Source organism: Haliotis cracherodii, unplaced genomic scaffold, assembly GCF_022045235.1.
Source record: "Haliotis cracherodii isolate W230 unplaced genomic scaffold, xgHalCrac1.p SCAF_28, whole genome shotgun sequence".
Taxonomy (NCBI): Eukaryota; Metazoa; Mollusca; class Gastropoda; order Lepetellida; family Haliotidae; genus Haliotis; species Haliotis cracherodii.
The window spans coordinates 2,950,382-2,973,432 of record NW_027266284.1 but is presented as its reverse complement, the minus strand read 5'-3'; the positions used below and the strand labels follow the sequence as shown (position 1 = coordinate 2,973,432).

General features: G+C 40.7%; 2 protein-coding genes across 2 annotated transcripts in view; one reads left to right on the top strand and one right to left on the bottom strand.

Annotated features, from left to right (window-relative positions):
* LOC139473379 (calpain-7-like) overlaps positions 1-23,051 on the top strand; it is a 366,786-nt gene that overhangs the window by 31,967 nt on the left and 311,768 nt on the right. The gene's annotated exons all lie outside the window — the stretch shown is intronic.
* On the bottom strand, positions 4,486-22,787 carry LOC139473365 (prostatic acid phosphatase-like). Its single transcript, XM_071255908.1, has 11 exons — positions 22,704-22,787; positions 21,206-21,304; positions 21,031-21,117; positions 17,994-18,146; positions 17,751-17,846; positions 17,457-17,546; positions 13,106-13,226; positions 12,230-12,315; positions 6,426-6,618; positions 5,246-5,341; positions 4,486-4,591 (listed from the first exon to the last, which is right to left on the bottom strand). The coding sequence occupies exons 1-11, from the start codon at positions 22,785-22,787 to the stop codon at positions 4,506-4,508; spliced, it is 1,191 nt and encodes a 396-aa protein (XP_071112009.1). The 3' UTR covers positions 4,486-4,505.

Genomic DNA, 23,051 nt, shown 5'->3' with positions numbered 1-23,051 from the left:
ACATATTTTGTGCTTTTGCGGTCAAAAGCTTCCCACAGCGGAGGGATATTGTCATAGTCCTAAAATCACTATAATTAACCCATAATTATAGTGGTCATATTTCAATAATATGTTTTGTATTTTTCTCAATATTTTATCTTACAACTAGCTAAACCTAAATATATTTCTGTCGATAATGTTAGTCAGTTGCCATGCACGTAACTGACCGTCACAAACCAGTGACTCCGGATTATCTAACTCAGCCAGGTGGCCAGGCTAGGGTTATGCCCCAGGCTATAACATGCTGTGTATGGCCGGACGCATCGTCATTTGAGTATCAGATAGGTGGAATATAAAGGATATTACGCGGTCGGTGTGCTCCGTAATTGTCGAATAATTGTAATTAATACGCCACGCATGTAGCAGATTTAGATCATAGTTTCAATATTAGGTAACTAACGCATTCTACAGAAGGCCTGAGTCCCTATATATACGGAGTCCAGTGGCAGATACTTCACTCTGCCACGAATAAAGACGTAAAGGGACTCAGCAGCCTTCTCTCTGTTTAAAGGTAAGATATCATTATTTTCTTGTTAAATTCTCCTTGCCTTTAACTTATATGGTATCCTGTGCAAGCAACTATATATTTACCATGGTTTGTAATATTTAAGAATAAGTTATATGTCATTCATTATACCGCAAAGTAACTTGAATGTTAATTGTATGTGTGTATTTATATAGATGTTAGTAGATTAATTCACTTGTACATTAACTGTTGATATGCCAAGTGATAGATAAAGCTGTACATTACATAGCATGAGACAGAGTACATTGTGGTAAATACCCGCGGGTAATCTCACGTAAATACCGTCTCATGCGAATATTGGCCGTGCTACGTCTATCATTTGGTTAAGCATTTACGGCATTGAAATTATACAGTATGTTAAATACGTTTGTATGTTAATACACGAGTAACGCTAGAATGCCGTAAATGTAAATGTTAACAGTTCCTGTATGAAATGTCGTAGCTAGAATAACATGAAATACCTCCCAGTCGCTTATTATTCACGATTCGTTTTTGTACCTTATTTATTAGAACAGTCCTGTTAAGAAAGTTTAAAACGAGTCGCTACCAATTCATGTATGGTTGTCAATTATATATTTAATGTAACAAGTCATTGACTGCATCTCTCTTGTAATGTAATATTGTTTAAATATCTCTCTATATATGAAATTAGACTCTGCCACGAATAAAGACGTAAAGGGACTCAGCAGCCTTCTCTCTGTTTAAAGGTGATAGCCGAGTAATCAGCTCTACCAAGTTAATTCCCCCACTATCTTGGCTATTGTGACGTAGCAAACGGGACCACGCCCACACAAGGCAAAACGGCCCGAACGCAAGCTACGTCAGTACTATTCCAGTCCCGGACTATCGTGGGATGCATTGTTGAAGAAGACCGGGGTAGAACTAAAACTACTCACAGATTACGATATGCACTTGTTTATTGAGAAAGGATTAAGGGGTGGTACTGCGATGGTAGCGAAAAGGTATTCTAAGGATAATAATAAATTAGTGGAAGGATATGATCCGAGTAAACCCGACATGCACATATTCTATCTCGACGCCAACAATTTGTATGGATGGGCTATGAGTCAACCTTTACCCACGGGTGGTTTTGAGTGGGTCGATGATATCGAAGTGAATAATATCAATGTGAACAAAGGGTACATACTAGAAGTTGACTTGGAATATCCAAGTTCGTTACATAAAGACAATAACAGTTATCCACTAGCTCCCGAAAGATTAATGGTTAATAAAGATTGAATGTCGGAATATCAACACTCCTTGATGGGTAATACTAGGTTAGCTAACATAGAAAAAACTCAAACCAAATCTGATGGATAAGACAAAATATTCAGTTCACTACAGAATTCTCCAGTTATATCTATCGTTAGGTATGAAACTTAAGAAAATACACAGAGTTTTAAAGTTTGATCAAAGTCCTTGGATGGAGCCCTATATAAGGTTGAACACAGATTTAAGAAAGATAGCTACCAGCGATTTTGAAAAGAATCTATATAAGCTCATGAATAACTCAGTATTTGGTAAAACTATGGAGAATCTAAGGAAGCGTGTTGATGTTAAATTAGTCAGATCTAATGAGGAAGAAAGACTCAGGAAACGTATAACCAGTCCGGCTTTTAACAGAAGAAAGATATTCGATAACGACTTAGCCGCGTTGCATATGCAGAAGAGTAATATCAAATTCAACAGACCAGTGTACTTGTCAAAACACCTAATGTATGACTTTTATTACAACGAACTTAAGAAGCAATACGGCGATAGATGTGAGGTGTTATATACCGACACAGATTCTTTGTTGATGGAAATACAAACCGAGGATGTGTATAAGGATTTGGCAGAAAAAATAGATATGTACGACACGAGCGATTACCCTAAAGATAATCCACTGCACAGCGTAGTAAATAAAAAGGTGTTAGGTAAGATGAAGGATGAATGTGCTGGGATTCCTATAGCGGAGTATGTCGGATTAAGTATCTATAAGGAAGTCCGATAATGGAGAGATAAGAAAAGCCAAGGGTGTTAAAAAGTATGTGCTAAAAAAGCATATCAAACATGAACAGGATAAAGAAGCATTATTCAACGGTAGAACGTTCAAACATGAAATGAACTATTTAAGAAGTTACAATCATAGGATATATGGATTGAGAATGAACAAGACATCATTATTCCCCTTAGATACAAAGAGATGGATTGATAATGATGGTGTAACTACCTATGCTTATGGTGGTAATACTGTACCGTTGGGAACTATGAACAACTCTTCTCGTACAAATGCCCTGCCCGGTCCATCTTTAAGATAATAAAGAATAGGCTCTCCTTCTTTCATAACCAATCGACTAATGTTATATGTCTTAAGGGGCCAAATCGGATCGGTTGCGCGACGTAGACCTCCTTCGAGTTCACCGGGCTTACTCTATCCGGAAGTTTTGTTCTTTGCTTCTCCTCGGTGCTGAAGATTCGGAAGTCACAGATTTCATTTTAATCGCATCGGATGGTTTCTTCCCGATTAATCTCGTTACTTCATTATTCAGCGCTGATACAACACCTGATAATCGTGTCATCCATTCGGTTGATCTCAATCGCCCGGATTTCATTTCGATCCCATACTGATAGCCAAACAAACGTTCCGCTAATGTCCGGTTAAATCTTTCAACGATAGCTTGACTACGATGGGCCTCTTTTTCACCACGCCTGACTGCGACATCGTGCTTTGTTAACAGTTTAGTTATTAATCCCATAAACTCACGACCAGGATCTACTTGAAATAGCTTAGGCCATTTTAGTGGTCCGCGTTTATATATACGTCTTAGTGCATTAGCTACTTCTGTTCAATCTTTCGAAGTTAATGACTCAGCCACATCCACTATGGTTAAAGCGTATTTATACGTTTTGCGTCTTACCTTATCGTGGGGAGGAAACAAGAGGTCAGCCTGATGAACTTCATTCAATGTAAATATATCAAACTTCTTCCTCGGTATATAACGCAGTGCCGGTAAATATATTTGCCACACCTCTTGTTTCTTTAACCAATCCTTGGCCACATCTTTAGATACCTTAGCAGCGGTGGCTAATTTTTTTATTGCTCCTACACCTTTCCAATATCCACGTGGGCTATAGTAAATTTTATTCATTATTAATTAATATTGATATTTCTTTTAATATGACTTATGACTATTGTTGAATCGCATCATCATTTTTGCATAAAAAATGCCACCTGCAGTAGCAGTATAGGCATATAAATCCGGCTCCAGTGGAGTTGCGGCAGAACCCTCATTACCTATACTAGTGGGACATCTGTCCTTCAAACACAGCAGTCCATCCGTGGGTCCACAACACTTTATTTGTGATATAACAGTAACTGCATGTGCATTATCACGATTGTGGTAATGGGACAGATCTAGACATGGCCAGGCAGCATATCAGAGGCGTCAGAGAGCCAACCTGCCTAGCCGCTGTCCGAATGTCAAGTGCCGACTAACAGAAAGTATTCTAATTTTATCTGGTTAAATCACTGATCAGCTGCCACGTATCGAATACGATACCTCTCTGGTCAGCTTGCAGTATCCCGCACCTCATCCACAATGTCAAGCTTCAGTGGCCAACCGGCCATTCTCTGGCACACTAATTAGGAGCCACTTACCTGCACATGACTCCGTGCTGTTGGACATAGTAATAATAGCCAAGCTGCTGTTATAATTTGATTTGGGCAACGATGTGAATATCTATCTATATGTATTTAACTTATTCAACTCAGGGAATATATAAGATATCTATAAATTCCCTGTTAAAACCTATACCCTGCCAAGCTGCCTACGATATAAGCCAGTGACAGCGAGCTATAGACCTGTATATGAGTTCAACAAATAAACCATGCCATGTCCGACGCTACCACACAGAACAGACATGGTACACAGTCAGGGAGAAATATTTATTATCCAGGTTATATACTGTCGGTGTCATCAGAGTGGGGATCAAGGGCATCAGGGCTGTCGGCGTCCTGGTCTTCCCGCCGTCCGATGATGGTGCCTGGAACACAAAGCCTCGGTTCACGTTCATGTCTCATGTCCCCGTGGGGGGGGAGCTGAAAAGTTATGAGCCTGACTACGAAGGATGTAAAGTACGCCCTATACGTACGTATACGCCCTATCGTACGTTTAATAACTCTTTGCATGTATTACGTACAAGACACTCCCAGGCAGTGTATGTATGTATGCAGGCATCAAAGTGATTAGGTGTTCTCTGGTGATGCTACCGCGCGATCATCAAAAATCTGCTACTGAAAGAGAGTGGATTTGAAGAGGGAAGAGAGGGTCTCGAAGACTGCCACCGCTAAGAAAAAATTTCATATGATACATGATCGAGGACTAACAACACGTCACGCAGCTATGGGAGAGTTGAGAACTGTCTGGCAAGTATTGTGCTAATAATGATGACGTCATTTCTGGTAAGGAGGACGGGGGACACCACCAGGAGGTAGCTGTCTACACAAGTGGGGTCCAAACACTTCAGCATCGTTGCCAGAAGTGTGTTCTTCTCGGAGGGGATTATGTTGTAATATAATATTTACAGGTTAATACTCATAGTTAATTTCAGCTGTAGATTGGCGAACACATCTCATGGTATTCCTGCAAACAGTAGGCACCATGGAACGTAATGTAATCAGGTAGGAGGACTGTTTACCTGTGCTGGAGGCGGCGCACTCGGCGTCCCAGTCTGTGGGAACCATGTCTTTGGTGAGATAGACAAACTTGGCCAGCGAGCACTGGGACGTACAACCTGCACACACAATGTTTAACGCATTACTGATTATAGATGATGTCATATCGCCCCCTCTGGTGAGTCTAAGCAGAGACCATATGGTCTCTGGTCTAAGATAATATAGTCCGTGAAGAGATACCTTATTGCTATTTTACAGTGACGAGGTAACTTCACTAACAGATGTGAAAACATGATGGTGGAAGTGGTATTCGTATTGGTCATACAAACAACACAGAGGCCGCCCTAAGGCTGTATTCAATTAAAACATGTATACAGATAACACCGTGCTTTAAAAAGCCACACCCATTGTATTGCTAGTATAATGTGAGTATATCAAAACGAAGAGATCAGGTCACTGCCATGTTTGTTTTTTGTTATTGGTACATTGCACAGCAGAGGTGTGTTATAAGGCTCTGGGATGATATGTGTTATTGCTACAGCGAGGAGGGATGTTATCGGTAGAGAGGCGATATGAGTTATTGGAACACAAACAAAATGTGTTATTGGTTCAAAGACTACATGTGTCATTGGTACAGAGGCGAGGGGTGTTACTGCTACAGAAACAAGACGTGACTTGGTGTGTTACTGCTACAGAAACAAGACGTGACTTGGTGTGTTACTGCTACAGAAACAAGATGTGACTTGGTGTGTTACTGCTACAGAAACAAGACGTGACTTGGTGTGTTACTGCTACAGAAACAAGACGTGACTTGGTGTGTTACTGCTATAGAAACAAGACGTGACTTGGTGTGTTACTGCTACAGAAACAAGACGTGACTTGGTGTGTTACTGCTACAGAAACAAGATGTGACTTGGTGTGTTACTGCTACAGAAACAAAATGTGACTTGGTGTGTTACTGCTACAGAAACAAGATGTGACTTGGTGTGTTACTGCTACAGAAACAAGACGTGACTTGGTGTGTTACTGCTACAGGAACAAGACGTGACATGGTGTGTTACTGCTACAGAAACAAGATGTGACTTGGTATGTTACTGCTATAGAAACAAGACGTGACTTGGTGTGTTACTGCTACAGAAACAAGATGCGTTATTGGTACGAAGATGATATGAATTATTGGTTGAGAGACATGGTGAGTCTCACCTGGGATGGTGAGTTGATGAGGCTGTGTGTCATCGTTAGGGTCTGTGGATGACACATTCCTGTAGTACAGCTCCACGTGGAAGACACCGGTCCCTGTCTCGTGCAGCTCCATGAAGACGGTGGACGTGTAGGGCGGGATCAAGTTATTGTAGAGCTTCAACGCGCTCAGTACCGCCACTACAGTGGAGTCATGCTATGCAAGAGGGTAAATAAAGAGGGTAACATGTTTAAAGTACCAACAGAGACATCCACGTGTAAGTTACTGTCAGCATTGCTATTCCAATATTTTCTGATTGAACCATTGACGACTTACACTTTTACTAAATTGTATTGATGTGAACATCATATGAAGTCTCTCGAAAAGAAACATACATGCCAAAGCTTTTCTCTGCAGAGCAGATGTTTTCAGAGCCAAAATCCATTTTGAGAAAATTTAAGGGCATGTTCAAAACATATACGAGGTTAGACTGTAAAACATGGCGGAAAATATGCCCCGAGTCCACAACAAACTACAAATATACCACATTGCATAACATTTTGAAATTAAGCTACATTCAAAGATACTGAAATTCGGATTCGAACCTCTTGAACAAATTCCAATGACATATTTATGGGTAGTTGCATGTGAAGATTTTGTTTCTTTTGGTCAAGTGATTTGTGTCTTTATGACGTTCGGTACAGTAAGGGGAAATATAATTATTTTGTTGTGTTCATTGTAATTCCTGCATTCTGATTAGGTGAACTGGTCACGCGCTATTGCATTCATTTCCCAATTAACGTAATAAATTAATCCCGGCCCATCGAAGCAGACTACTGTTATTCAACGGAATGTAATGTCGGGAATCCCAATATTACAGTCGAGGGTATTCCCTTTTCGCACACGTGTATCGTCCTGCACAGGACATTTTAGCGAAATTCATGCATATTCATTTTCCAAACTACAGTTTGAGGCCGAAGGCCGAGAAGGAATGAAACAGCAAACGTGAAGGCTCGCTCTCCTGTTTTTTGTCCACTCGCCTGGGTTCCACACATTTCATGTCCTTAGGGGTTTCATTTCTAACCCGCATTTTTCATCTGTGTCTTCCTGTTCTCGGGGAACTAATGTTTGAATCTGGCGGTAACTGACCATGTCATTTAAAACAACCGCCTTCTCCCGGACATATTTAGTCCGGTTCGTTACAGTTCGTTTTCTCACCTCTTACCTTGATTGACAGGTCCTATGAACTTTGTTTCGATCCGAAGCCGAAGCAAAGCTCTCCGTATCCTATCGTGGAACACTGAAGGATTGTATGAATATGTAAGTCTTCCTGATGATTCTGAATTTAAGGATTTTTGTGCGTCATTTGACATAATAGGATTTTGTGAATCTTTTGTGAGAAAGTTCAACGATTTCGTAAATTTTTTGACTAGTTACCGATCTTTCAGCTGTGCTAGACCCAAAGCTAAAGTATTAGGGAGATATAGTGGTGGTGTGACAGAGTTTGTCAAAGAGTCATTAGTGAAAAATAAGATCATCAGAAGAATATATGGATCCTTTGAAGACTGTGTGGTGTTCCAGTTTCTGACAACAGCTTTTAGATTTAGAAAAGACACTGTCATCTTTTTTGTTTACATTTCTCCATAGAGTTCTCTTATCTATCACACAATGGATATGGATGGTACTGATCGCCTTATACACTATGTTGAAACTGCTTTTACTACTCATGATAATCATCATTTACTTCTGTCTGGTGATTCTAATGCAAGGATGAGAGATTTTCATGATTACATCCCATCAGTTACACTTGAATTTATCCATGATGATAGTGAAGACTATCCATCAGACATTCTTGATATGCCTAGGAAGTCAAAAGAAAACATTAGACATAATAACTATGGGCTAAAGCTTGCTGAAATGTGTGCTACCTATGGTATTCATGCCCTAAATGGGCGTTTATTTGGAGATAAAGTTGGTAACTTCACCTGTATTACCCATAATGGAGCAAGTGTAGTAGACTATGTGCTAGCTTCGTCTGACCTCTTTCCATATTTTAGTGACTTTAAAGTACTTGACAGAGATGAATCCTGTCACTTTCCTCTTTCATGTGAGATTAACCTTAACCAAACAAACCCTCAATATATGGAAGAAAATGTGAATGCTAACTGTCAGCACAATATCAATAGCCAAAATGATCTAACATATGATGACTCACAAGAGTGGATGAAATACACATGGAATGAAGATAGACATTTAGACTTTTTAACAAAGTTTCAGAGTATTTTTCTTGAAAATTATGATGAATTTTCAGCATTGATAAAAATCAGTGTTAATCAAGCCATTCATGCAATTGTGAATATGTACCATAAGGCAGGAGAAGGTTTTGGAAAAGTTTACAAAAAAACATTTCACAGTATTAAGAATAAACAACCGCCATGGTGGGATGATAAACTGGAATGTGTGAAACAAAATAAATACCGTGCACTTAGAAATCATAGGGACTTTGACTAAGATTTAATTGTGTATCGAAAGGAAAGAAGGTATTTTAAGAAGTTATTTTCACATAAAAAGAGCATATAGTTTTATAATCTTCTTCCTGTTCAGACCCTAAGCAATTTTGGAAGCTATTGAAGAATCAGAGACAAAAAGGTAGTTCATCTAACAACATCACCACCGGCACATGGTATAACTATTTTAAGAACTTACTTAATCCTACAGTTTATAATTTTTTATCTTTCCCTAATCAAGAGCTGCAATTAGAATGTGACACTGGAGAAGATATACTATGCTTGGAATTAAACAAACCTATTTCAGAAGAAGAAGTTTATCACTGCATTAGAAGTCTGAAAAATAATAAAACTCCTGGACCAGATGGGATTGCAAATGACTTTGTGAAGTCAACCAGAGACTATATCACTCCACTACTTACAAAACTCTTTAATCAGATGTTTTTTTACAAACACATTCCCAGATCTTTGGGGTCAGAGCATTATATGTCCGCTTCATAAAATTGGACCGGTGCAGGAGCCTGGAAACTATAGAGGCACATCTCTCATTGACTCCTTTTATAAGGTATAAATAGCAGTGTTAAACAATAGACTCAAAGACTGGTGTGACTGTCACGACATACTATCAGAAACGCAAGCAGCGGCTTTAGATCTACATATTCAACAGCGGACCATATTTTCACTCTGCAAGCAATGATAACAAAATATCTTTTGAAGAAAGGGGGGAGATTTTACTGCATCTTCATAGATTTTAGTAAAGCGTTTGACTGTATAAATCATGATGTTCTTTTTCAAAGTCTTCACGATGTAGGGCTCAGAGGAAACTTCTTAAATTGTATTACATCTTTGTACACCAAACTTTCTGCTTGTGTGAGGACAGATTCTGGTTTGTCTGATTATTTCAAATGCAGCACTAGTCAAGGCTGTATAATGAGTCCTCACATCTTTGTAATTTTCATTAACCAACTTGTGATAAAATTGGAGGAAAAGAGTTGAAGAGGAATTTTTATAACTAGTGATATTCAAGATATATTCGCACTGATGTATGCAGATGATGTGTCAGCTGTTTCAGACTCAACAAATCAACTTCAACAGAAAATTAATATACTAGAAGAATTTTGTAATTCAACAGGAATGAAGATAAATCTCAATAAGACTAAAATTATGGTGTTTAGGAATGGTGGCCCACTGAGAAAATGTGAGAAATGGTATTTTAAAGGTGAACAAATAGAAACAGTGAGTTGTTAGAAATATCTGGGAACTCTCTTCACAACGAAACTTTCATGGACTAAAACACAGATATGTCTAGCCGCTCAAGCCACTAATGCTTCATTCTCACTTCAACAATTTCAACAAAAGTTTGGATATATTCCTGTTGGAGAAGTTTTTACATTTTTTGACTCGCATTTTATGCTATGGATCTGAAGTATGGGGAATTAACTACTGTAACACTATTGAGCAAGTGCATCACAGATTTTGCAAAAGATATTTGAAACTTGATAAATATAGGAATAACAACATGGCTCTAGGAGAATGTGGGAGAGTGCCGCCGCTTCAATATCATTATATAACCAGAGCAGTGAGTTACTGGTGCAGAGTGATCCATATGGAGCCTCAAAGATTACCGTATCAGTCCTATTGTATGCTCAAGTCACTTGATGACTCTGGTAAAACCATATGGGCATCACACGTCAGGAATATCCTGTATCAACATGGATTTGGTTTTATTTGGATAAATCAGGAATGCGGTGATAGCAAATTATTGATGATGAAATTTAAACAGAGGCTGTATGACTGTCTTTCTCAAAACTGGCATCTCTCCATAGAGCTCTCATCTAAATGCAAATATTACTCACAGTACAAATCTCTCTTAATGTAGAAAAATACTTATTATCATGTGAAATCTCTGCTTATTATAAAAGATTACTATGTATGTTCAGGTGTAACAACTTTAAACTTGCAGTTGAAACTGGAAGACATTCTAAAATCCCATATGAAGAACGTGTGTGCATGTATTGCCACTCCAAAGGTTTAACTCTAATTGAGGATGAGTATCATGTATTGTCAATCTGTGACAGATGCCGAACTGCAAGAAGAGAATGCTTTGCTGAAAGTGAAATCAACTTTAGCACATTTCAACAGTTTTTAAACCTTATGTCAACAAACTCCACAAGAACTTTAAAACACATTGGACTATTTCTATCTAAAGTTATGAATATACGTAACTCATCACTTTTCTAACGTATTCTAAAACTATTTGTCTTAACATATCGCCATAGTATATAAGCATGTATGATCTACATTATGTTGGGGGCGGTCGGGTAGCCTAGTGGTTAAAGCGTTCGCTTGTCACGCCGAAGACCCGTGTTCGATTCCCGACATGGGTACAATGTGTGAAGCCCATTTCTGGTGTCCCCCGCCGTGATATTGCTGGAATATTGCTAAAAGCGGCGTAAAACCATACTCACTCACTCATTGTGTTAACATGTATTATTTGCTGGAGGCCTGATTACTGAATAAATCTGTCTGTCTGTCTGTTTTGATCCTACTTTCAATTGATTGGCTACTGACTCTATGAGCAGGTCAAGTTATGTGCATAAATTAAACAATCACCTGATTCATGTCAGTATACAGTTTGTATTCCTACACCTGGAATGTTTATGAATCTGGTCTTTTTGTCTGCTTTGATAACACATGTTTTCGTTGTCGAATTTTGATGTAAGGATTTTTAGACAATTTCAGACCATAGTTGAAACACAAAGGTCAAAACAGTTCAAACTTCAAAACATCGCGAAAAACGAGCAAATGTATTGAGTTCCACTAACAACAAATGTATATCACGAAGTGATTAGAACCTCCTGAACAAATTCAGGTGACGTCATTTGTGGGAACAAGGATAGGAGGTTTCATTGGTTGAGTGGTTTCTGAGGAGATGTTTCCAGGCGACGGACGACGGGGCAAGCAAGTCGACCCTGTCGGGGAGCTTACAATCTATTTAGTTTAGGGTTGACCAAAGATACTTTTTTATTTCCTCGTTGGAATCATAACGACAATTGCCATGTTTCAGACTTGTCTAGTTGATTGTTCTAAAAATCCAAGAAAACACTTACCACAGTAGTATTTTATCTCTATGTTACACTCTGCGCAACAGACACATGGTAGAAGGAAATCGAAAATAACCTTTGAATTAAAATGGAGCATCTACCCACAGCCTCTCGACAGCAATGATCGGTGTTCACAATATCAGTCATTGGATTGTCTGGTCCAGCCGTCATATAGCTGGAATATTTCTGAGTGCGACGTTAAACAAACCAACTTACAGCCGAGAACATATTCATCTTGCTGGAGTAGCTCTTGGACGCCACCTTCTGATGTGCCAGCTCTATCCACTTCTTTAGTAGAGGACCTACAAGACACACATTTATTGTCAGATATGGCGCTGGATAACACTGACAGAACAAAATACAACATAGGTGTATTCTCAAAAGCCCCTAAGGGAGAGAGCTTACAAAGATATATTTGCATCTGAACATGCATGATACACTGTTGCGAATACTTTTATTATAAATACTTAACATATTTTTGACGCACTCCCGGCTGCACAACTATTGATGGTGAAAGGGAAATCATCAAAGTTCATTTAACAATGAGCATACTAAAGTCTCAACGCCAACAGTGGTCTGTCCATAGTCCACGATGGTTCATCATACGGAATAATCAAATCACAAAACTGTGCACAGTATGCAAGTTACTTCTGATTATAGCAAAGTTACACCGTGATAACCACAAATAATGCATTCCACAATTGTTCAAAAACTTGTTGTGGATTGCCAATATATACTGCACTGCCTGGTGTCCCCAGGAATGTATACATATTGTTCTGTATGTTTAACACGAGAATGTGTAACAACCAGAAGACAGAGAGACACGCTGTTGAACTACAGTCAGGGGGAATCGTATCCAGATGACACAATGCAATGTGCGCCAAAACAAAACTTGCATACGTGAGAATTAGTTATAAGTGCAATGAGCATAGGAAGAAGGCTGTTTAGATGTGTATGCGAGTGAACATGAGAGAATATGTCTCTACGTCGCTTCAGTAACCGTGCAGCTACTGCCAGACATTCCATGGCAATAGCAAATAGCTATTGTATTGGGTGACATGCAGACGTTTCATTTCATCATTTAATCATCACCTCCTTTCAAACGGCCGACGTTGTCACTGAACAGAAGATCGTAGCCAATTTGTTCCAGCTCTCTGAGTTTAGCGTAGACGGGTTGATTGACCCAGGCTGGCCAGGTTATATTGTGGGTTTTCTGAAATATAATATCATTATTATGTTCATGTTGACAAATCATGATAATGTAGTTACTGATAGTTAAGCAAGACTAAGAACAAACAGTATAATATTGTTTCTTCTATTCACTCTACGTATACGTTAGTTTAAAAAACATATTCTCTCCCGCATGACTGCATGTCATGCTTTGTGACTCGTTTGAGGAATATATATAGAGCTTATTTCCTCCAAGTTTCAGGCCATAGGCCCATAGAACATACATGCTCTCAATAAAGTCTTTGCATAAATACATGAAAAGAATATAATACCTAAATAATACCTCAGTGAATTGTGAGTGACTCGCGTAATCTAAAAGCGTGGTAGATCTATTTAGCAAGTTGTGTAAGAGTGTATTTACATTTAGAAGACATAAGATTTACAAATTTTTCATAGGATGGATTAGTGTGAAAATATGTATCAATAAAATGTAAACGTAATGTTGAATATGAAGTACAAATAAGAAGGAAATGATATTCATTTTCAATGAAGTTGAAGTCCAATTTTTGACATTGTGGGCAAAATCTTTTGTTTTCTTCTGTATTGGTATGACGTCCAGTTTCGATCATAAGTTAATGGCAGCTGCATCGGAATCTTGTTAGGGTATCTTGATAGATCTTCTTGTTTACTTCCTGAAGGTACATTTCTATTGTTAATACCGATTTGAAAGTTAAATATGTTTTAAGTTTTGATTTTTGAGATAGGTTTTCAATCCAACGTTGTTGACCACAGTCCACGATACGTTGTTTGAATTATGAAATGAATATTTGCGGATCTCCAACATCTTGAATTATCAAGGCGTAGCCAAATCCATACTTGAAAAGAATGTTTTTTTATATATGTTGCCCAGGATATACGGCCAGCTTCATCTAACTTGTACATCATTAAATACGTTTGCTTCGGTAGACGATCAGTGTTCATAGAGATTAATTTTGTCCAGTATTTAATACATTTACTAATATAATACACATATGATCGTTGTCTTCCAGTTTCACCAAGAACAGCGTCATTGTTTGGATTATTTGGTAGGTTAAGAATCCGTTTGTAATATTTAGTCTGTACCATCTCTATAGTTTCGTAGTATTGGAACCCCCAAACTTCAGAGCCATATATTAATATTGGTAAAACCATGGATTCGAACATCTTGATTGCAGTAGTGATTGGTACTCCTCCACATAGATAGTTTATTTTATAGATATAGCGACATACTTTTTCTGCTTGTTTTGCAAGTGTTGCCGTTGCTTTTGTCCATAGCAATTTAGGAGTGAAAAATAGTCCCCAAAAATTTATAAGATGAAACAGTCTCTATCTTTTCTTCTTTGTAAGTCCAATGTTCATAGTTCCTTAAACGTCCACCATTTCTAAAAACGATTATCCTTGATTTGTTCATATTGAGAGACAGTCCCCATTTTTTTAAAAATTCACTTATACAGTTGATCTGCTGTTGTAATCTTCCAGTGGTATCGGCAGTGTTGGCAACATCATCGGCGTATAATAAAGAACAAATATTTGGTGCTTCTTCTGAGATACATATTCCAAGACAGTCAGATTGATTTAGTTCGTTGACCAATTCATTTTTAAACAGGCAAAAGAGTGTCGGGCTGATCATGCATCCTTGTCGTGTTCCAATAAAACAGTTAAAATATTCAGTCAAACCATTATCAGTTCTCACACAAGCTTTTAGTTTCGAATACATATCACGTTTCCATGGATACCATATTTCATTAGCCAATGCCAAAGCAAGTTATGGGGAACACAGTCAAACGCTTTACTGAAGTCAATGAAGAGACAATAAAATCTTCCACCGGTTGATTTTGATAGATATTTCCGTATCATTCAATACAATGTGAAAATACTGTCGACTGTTGAGCGTCCTTTTCTAAAACCAAAGTGGTTTTCATATAAAATATTATTGTCATCACACCATAGCTGCAGGCGTTCGTTGATAATTTTTGTGAATATTTTCCCCCAAACGGGTAATAATGAAATGCCTCTATGATATTCCCACAGTTCGTATCTCCTTACATCTTTATACAGCGGACATATAACTGCTCTGCACCATGACTCCGGATAAACACCTGATTTCATTATCTCGTTAAACAGTTGCACACATATAGGAACAATGATATCCAAAGAATTCTGGAATAGTTCAGAAGAGATCCCATCACATCCTGGTGCTTTAGTTGATTTCATGTTAATAATGGCTGTCTCCACTTCATCACTTGATATCTCTCTGTTTACGTCTTCAGGCGATCCACGTTCACAAACCTCACATACATCATTGTCATGCTGTGATATGTCTGATTTTACTAAATCTTCAATAGATGACTTCGAACTGGGAGAATTTAATAGATTCTGGAAATATAAAAAACATTCCCAAGAACTGATACTGTTTGTTTTCCTGCGACATTTTCTTTTCTTGATTTCCTTCCACAGTTTGTTGTTATCACTTTTTATCTCATTAAATCTATCTCTGAGTGAACCTGAAATTCATCTTGTTTCTGTTTGCATGATTCTTTAAAGGTTCGTCTGTGCTGTTTATATACTTGATAATCTTCATCTCTATCCGTGTCTCTGAATCCATCCAGTGCAAAATACTTCTCCGACTTCACTCTATCACACTCTGCGTCCCACCATGCAGGCTGAGTTCTGCGCTTCGGGTCACGTGACCCCTGTCGCCTGCTCATCGCAGCAGCAGCTCTCGTGTACAGTCCGCATATGAGATCCCCACGCTGTCTATATTCACAGAGGTAGCTTCTTTGATATCATTTTTAGTGTTCGAAGAGGTTTCATCATGAAGTAAATCATTAAAACTGATAGCGTCTTTATTCCATCCAAACTTATAATAGACGAACTCATTACCATGGTTATCAGTGTCTTCTAGGTTTTTGTTGCTTTTAATATCACAAATGAGAGGAAAATGGTCAGACTTATCCCACTCCAATATCTTGAATTGTTCAGTATATGCAAACATGGTTTGACGATGTAATGAAGGTAGTCCACAACACTAAGACCATTACTTGCAGTACAGGTATATTCTCCCTTTGGGTCCCCTGAAGTTCTTCCATTAACAATATGTATTGAATAGCTCTTACATATGTTGAGTAGTTTCCTTCCAAAATTATTAACTTGTTTGTCTTTATTCAAACGTGGTAAGGAGAAGATGTCACTATCATACCAGGCACTATAGCCACCAGGCAGATAATCAGCCCTATCATCTAATATAAAATCCTCTTTTTCTCCTGTTCTACTGTTAAAATCACCTGTTATCAGAATTTCTGCATGATATTTGCAACTTATTTCACACAAAGCATCTTCAAGTTTATCTAAACTGTTGCCTTGTCATGTCATGCACTGAGACTTACCTCGCAATGAAGCGTACTCGTTTCTGACTGCATATCATCCACTGAGACTTACCTCGCAATGAAGCGTATCCGTTTCTGACTTCATATCATGCAGCGTATTCGTTTCAGACTACATGCCATGCACTCAGACTTACCTGCAAAGTAGCCTTTCCGTTCCTGGTAGCATAATCATGCCGTGGCCCTCCTCCTAATGAAGCGTGTCCGCTGCTACTGCTACTTACTTCGCATGGCTAACCACGCAATGAAGTGTGTCCGCTACTCGCTGCATTAGTGTACCATGGCTAACCACGCAATAAAGTGTGTCCGCTACTCGCTGCATTAATGTACCATGGCTAACCACGCAATAAAGTGGGTCTGCTACTCGCTGCATTAATGTACCATGGCTAACCACGCAATAAAGTGTGTCCGCTACTCGCTGCATTAATGTACCATGGCTAACCACGCAATAAAGTGTGTCCGCTACTCGCTGCATTAATGTACCATGGCTAACCACGCAATAAAGTGTGTCCGCTACTCGCTGCATTAATGTACCATGGCTAACCACGCAATTAAGTGTGTCCGCTACTCGCTGCATTAATGCACCATGGCTAACCACGCAATAAAGTGTGTCTGCTACTCGCTGCATTAATGTACCATGGCTAACCACGCAATAAAGTGTGTCCGCTACTCGCTGCATTAGTGTACCATGGCTAACCACGCAATAAAGTGTGTCCGCTACTCGCTGCATTAATGTACCATGGCTAACCACGCAATAAAGTGTGTCCGCTACTCGCTGCATTAGTGTACCATGGCTAACCACGCAATAAAATATGTCTGCTACTGGCAACATGTCATGCACCGCTACTTACCTCGCAGTGAAGTGTGTCCGCTACTGGCAACACGTGTTGCACTGTAAAAGGTTTGTAACCTGATTTACTGCTTAGGAATCTGATGAAATCCTGAAAAATGTGGGAAAACATTGAATAATATTTGTATAATATTATTAATAGTGCATCCTCGATGAATACAGTTGTTAAAGCTAGAAACAATAACGAAAACAGGAAGAACACATATCTCTTCACTGACCCGAGAGAAGATAAGTCGCCCCAATGTTTGGCAAACATGGAAGTAGTTGGATTTGTATTGAAAGAAGTGTACATAACCATATTTCCAGCCACTAGCTTCTTAAGACGGTTAGACGCAAAGTTAGCAGTCTGGAGTTGGTTGTATTTCTTACAGGGCTTTTCCATGGCCAGCATCTGAAAATGATATTCATTAATCTATATGCTTGTCCTGGCGCAGATAAAAACATTCACTCACTGCTGTCGGGTTATACATTACCCTGTAAAGCATTATGGTTGTGTTATCTACGTTTTTACATGATGTAAGTGACTATGTTTTTTTACGTTATCCTCAATCTCTGGCCTGGTGTGGACGGGGATGGGCTGCCAGGGGATGTTGTTGTTCCAAACTTGGTCCCCACTTGGAGGGTACAGACCGGCCAGGTTGGAGTAGGCAGACATTAGACACCTGTCCACGTCCGAGCTCTCCACGGTGATCTGGAGTGACATCGGTCAATCAGATTCCCAACCTTACACTGAAACTTAACAATGAACCATGTACGAACAATGTTTTCAATAATGAAACAAAAGTCGGGAAAGGATCACAGAAACAAAGAGGCTTTAAACGCTCCTGGTACATAAATGCAAACAATATAAACACTACTTTTGTAACATAGTCTTCCATGGCGGAAAATGAGTGATTGACACATTCATAAACCCCACGCATCTTTCCATCTTTTGCAGGTACTTGACACGTGATACCCACCTGTGAGTGCAGGTACAGGTCATATTTCACCCACCTCTGTGTCCTGGTACTTGTCTTGTGTCACACATCTGTGAGTGCAGGTACTTGTCATATGTCACACATCTGTGAGTGCAGGTACAGGTCATATTTCACCCACATGTGAGTGCAGGTACTTGTCATATTTCACCCACCTGTGAGTGCAGGTACTTGTCATATGTCACACATCTGTGAGTGCAGGTACTTGTCATATGTCACACATCTGTGAGTGCAGGTACAGGTCATATTTCACCCACATGTGAGTGCAGGTACTCGTCATATTTCACCCACCTGTGAGTGCAGGTACTTGTCATATGTCACACATCTGTGAGTGCAGGTACTCGTCATGTGTCACACACCTCTGTGTGCAGGTACTTGGCATGTGTCACCCACCTCTGTGTGCAGGTACTCGTCGTGTGTCACCACCTCTCTGTGCAGCTACTTGTCACGTGACACCCACCTCTGTGTGCAGGTATTTGTCACGTGGCATCCACATCTCTGTGCAGGTACTTGTCATGTGTCACCCACCTCTGTGTGCAGGTACTCGTCATGTGTCACCCACCTCTGTCTGCAGGTCCGTGTCATGTGTCACCCACCCCTGTGTGCAGGTACTTGTCATGTGTCACCCACCTCTGTGTGCAGGTACTTGTCACGTGGCATCCACCTCTCTGTGCAGGTACTTAGCATGTGTCACCCACCTCTGTGTGCAGGTACTTGTCACGTGGCATCCACCTCTCTGTGCTGCTACTTGTCATGTGTCACTCACCTCTGTGTGCAGGTACTCGTCATGTGTCACTCACCTCTGTGTGCAGGTACTCGTCATGTGTCACCCACCTCTGTCTGCAGGTACTTGTCATGTGTCACCCACCTCTGTGTGCAGGTACTCGTCATGTGTCGCTCACCTCTGTGTGCAGGTACTCGTCATGTGTCACCCGCCTCTGTCTGCAGATACTTACCATGTGTCACCCACCTCTGTGTGCAGGTACTCGTCATGTGTCGCTCACCTCTGTGTGCAGGTACTCGTCATGTGTCACCCGCCTCTGTGTGAAGATACTTACCATGTGTCACCCACCTCTGTGTGCAGGTACTCGTCATGTGTCACTCACCTCTGTGTGCAGGTACTTAGCATGTGTCACTCACCTCTGTGTGCAGCTACTTGTCATGTGTCACCCACCTCTGTGTGCAGATACTTGTCATGTGTCACTCACCTCTGTGTGCAGGTACTCGTCATGTGTCACCCACCTCTGTGTGCAGGTACTTGTCATATGTCACACATCTGTGAGTGCAGGTACTTGTCATATGTCACACATCTGTGAGTGCAGGTACAGGTCATATTTCACCCACATGTGAGTGCAGGTACTCGTCATATTTCACCCACCTGTGAGTGCAGGTACTTGTCATATGTCACACATCTGTGAGTGCAGGTACTCGTCATGTGTCACACACCTCTGTGTGCAGGTACTTGGCATGTGTCACCCACCTCTGTGTGCAGGTACTCGTCGTGTGTCACCACCTCTCTGTGCAGCTACTTGTCACGTGACACCCACCTCTGTGTGCAGGTATTTGTCACGTGGCATCCACCTCTCTGTGCAGGTACTTGTCATGTGTCACCCACCTCTGTGTGCAGGTACTCGTCATGTGTCACCCACCTCTGTGTGCAGGTACTTGTCACGTGGCATCCACCTCTCTGTGCAGGTACTTAGCATGTGTCACCCACCTCTGTGTGCAGGTACTTGTCACGTGGCATCCACCTCTCTGTGCTGCTACTTGTCATGTGTCACTCACCTCTGTGTGCAGGTACTCGTCATGTGTCACTCACCTCTGTGTGCAGGTACTCGTCATGTGTCACCCACCTCTGTCTGCAGGTACTTGTCATGTGTCACCCACCTCTGTGTGCAGGTACTCGTCATGTGTCGCTCACCTCTGTGTGCAGGTACTCGTCATGTGTCACCCACCTCTGTGTGAAGATACTTACCATGTGTCACCCACCTCTGTGTGCAGGTACTCGTCATGTGTCACTCACCTCTGTGTGCAGGTACTTAGCATGTGTCACTCACCTCTGTGTGCAGCTACTTGTCATGTGTCACCCACCTCTGTGTGCAGATACTTGTCATGTGTCACTCACCTCTGTGTGCAGGTACTCGTCATGTGTCACCCACCTCTGTGTGCAGGTACTTGGCATGTGTCACCCACCTCTGTGTGCAGGTACTTGTCATTTGTCACCCACCTCTGTGTGCAGGTACTCGTCATGTGTCACCCACCTCTGTGTGCAGGTACTTAGCATGTGTCACTCACCTCTGTGTGCAGGTACTCGTCATGTGTCACTCACCTCTGTGTGCAGGTACTTAGCATGTGTCACTCACCTCTGTGTGCAGGTACTTAGCATGTGTCACTCACCTCTGTGTGCAGGTACTTGTCATGTGTCACCCACCTCTGTGTGCAGGTCCGTGTTATGTGTCACCCACCTCTGTGTGCAGGTACTCGTCATGTGTCGCTCACCTCTGTGTGCAGGTACTTACCATGTGTCACCCGCCTCTGTGTGAAGATACTTACCATGTGTCACGCACCTTTGTGTGCAGGTACTCGTCATGTGTCACCCACCTCTGTGTGAAGATACTTGTCACCGAGAAACCCAGAGTAGCGCCGACGGATGAAACGACCAAGCGAGTAGTGTTGTTTCATTCCTTCCTGAAAGCCAGTTTTCAGCAATATAACATTTGTAAATGTATCTTTATTTTAAGAGGGTGAGGTATTTTAGAGCAGCGCCGTGACGTACCATGGTGAGCCATCCTAGTCCCTGGGGCCAGTACTTCTCGATGGTGTTCGGGTTGTTGGGGTACGTCATGAAGGGACTGCGGTCACCGTGTCTGTATACCTGGGTTGCAATAAGTGAAGAAAGGGGGATGTAGCTGCAGGTTGTGAGTTTAATGTACTTCCCCAAGCCCCTTACTCTCCAAACCTTGACCCGTCGACTTGAAGCTCTTCCCTAAATTAAAATTACTGTTGCTTGACAGCCTGCTGTCGTCTATATGAGGACTTTAAACTTCTGAAATGTTTTGTGCCATGTATTACCTAATTGGCAATACAGTTCACATCACCAATAGAATTGTACGTCAGGTACGTCAAACGTTACGCCACTATTATTGGTAGTCATACGACACACACTTGGTGCTTTGTTTGTAGTCATGCCATACTAAACATAAACTAAGGAGCAAAAGACACCTCTCAGTTGATATTAAAAATGGCTTTAGTTCACAGGAGAGAGCAGATTTCAGTGTTTCGAAGCTGACGACGAGGAGAACCGTATGGAGGTGGAGACGTCATGGTTTGGGGCGGCATCTGTTGCCAGATCTGGTGATTATGGAAGGACACATGACTGGACAGCGTTACATCGACCAATCTCTCTACCCTGTTATAGTTACCTTACTTGCAACAGAATCTCCGGACCCTGTTTCAGCAAGTGACAAGGCACTATACAACGATGTGCCTTGGCCAGCACAATCACTAGAGTTATCACTTATAGAACACGACCAAGTCGTTCTCATAACAAGCACAGGTCCTCCGAGAAGAATGGCGCTGAATCCAATTTCTTGCGATTACACGTCTCACATCTCCAGCCAGTCGTGGAGTTGGGCGTGTATTGATGCCAATAGGGTGCATGCACGATATTGACTGATATGTGTGACATCCTGAAGAACGAATTCATGTTTCTGATTTCAGTCTTGATGGTTGATCGACTACTGAACAACGGACCATAATACCAAACTGTGGACACAGTGTTTCATGTTTGTCTCATGCACGTCATAACTTGTAATGATATTGGGAATTCAGGTCTTTTGAAAATACAAGTATTTTTCTTGACATTGGTTCATTTCTGTTTTTAGGAACAAACAATGTTGGTTGGTAGCGTTTCTTTTGTTCGTCAGTTTAGGATATTATAATAAACTATATACATACATGCATACATATGTTTATGTAAGGGTAAATGATGCATAGTGGGCCTTTTAATCCACAGCGGGACAAGTGGAGTCAATTACCCAAGGATAGAACACAGTGACTTGCATAAAATGGAATAGTTTACATGATAAATGAATAAGCATTACAGGCATGGTGGATCTCATGCCCATGTCTCTATGTAAAGATTATGGCCTTATTGGGGTCGAGATTGTTTACTGAGGTTGAAACTATTTTTTTCAAGCAGATGGATGCTGAGCTCTGCATTCACGCAAAATTCTAAACTGTTAGAATCCCTTAGAAAAGAAAGGTTTTCTCACCAGATTGACGAGCCTGAGTGTGGGGGGAGCTGCGTGGCAGACTGGCCAGCAACAGACAAGTACAGCAGTAAGTGTTGTCCACATATCCACAGAAGCCTTGGCTGCCTTCAGTCACAGATATACCAATTCTGTGCCGGCCGGCTGGGAGATACAATCTCTTATCTTTACGCGTTGTCTGACGCTATTGGCTAACTTCAGAGCTCGCAAAGTCTTTGTACAGCACACTGCTAAACAATTAGTACATAATATTGCTTAAGGTATCGGTTATCCGACATTTGCTGCAAACGTTTTGGTATACACATTTCACGCTAAATAATATTCCACCAGGTTTAATATAAGAATATCAAG

Bases quoted from the DNA above. Each gene is read 5' to 3' on its own strand.
- LOC139473365 (XM_071255908.1), bottom strand. From the start codon at position 22,787: ATGTGGACAACACTTACTGCTGTACTTGTCTGTTGCTGGCCAGTCTGC. The intron at 21,118-21,205 runs GTACGTCACGGC...ACTGGCTTTCAG, and splicing joins GACTAGGATGGCTCACCATG to GAAGGAATGAAACAACACTA. The intron at 4,592-5,245 runs GTAAACAGTCCT...TTTGTGTTCCAG, and splicing joins GTGCGCCGCCTCCAGCACAG to GCACCATCATCGGACGGCGG.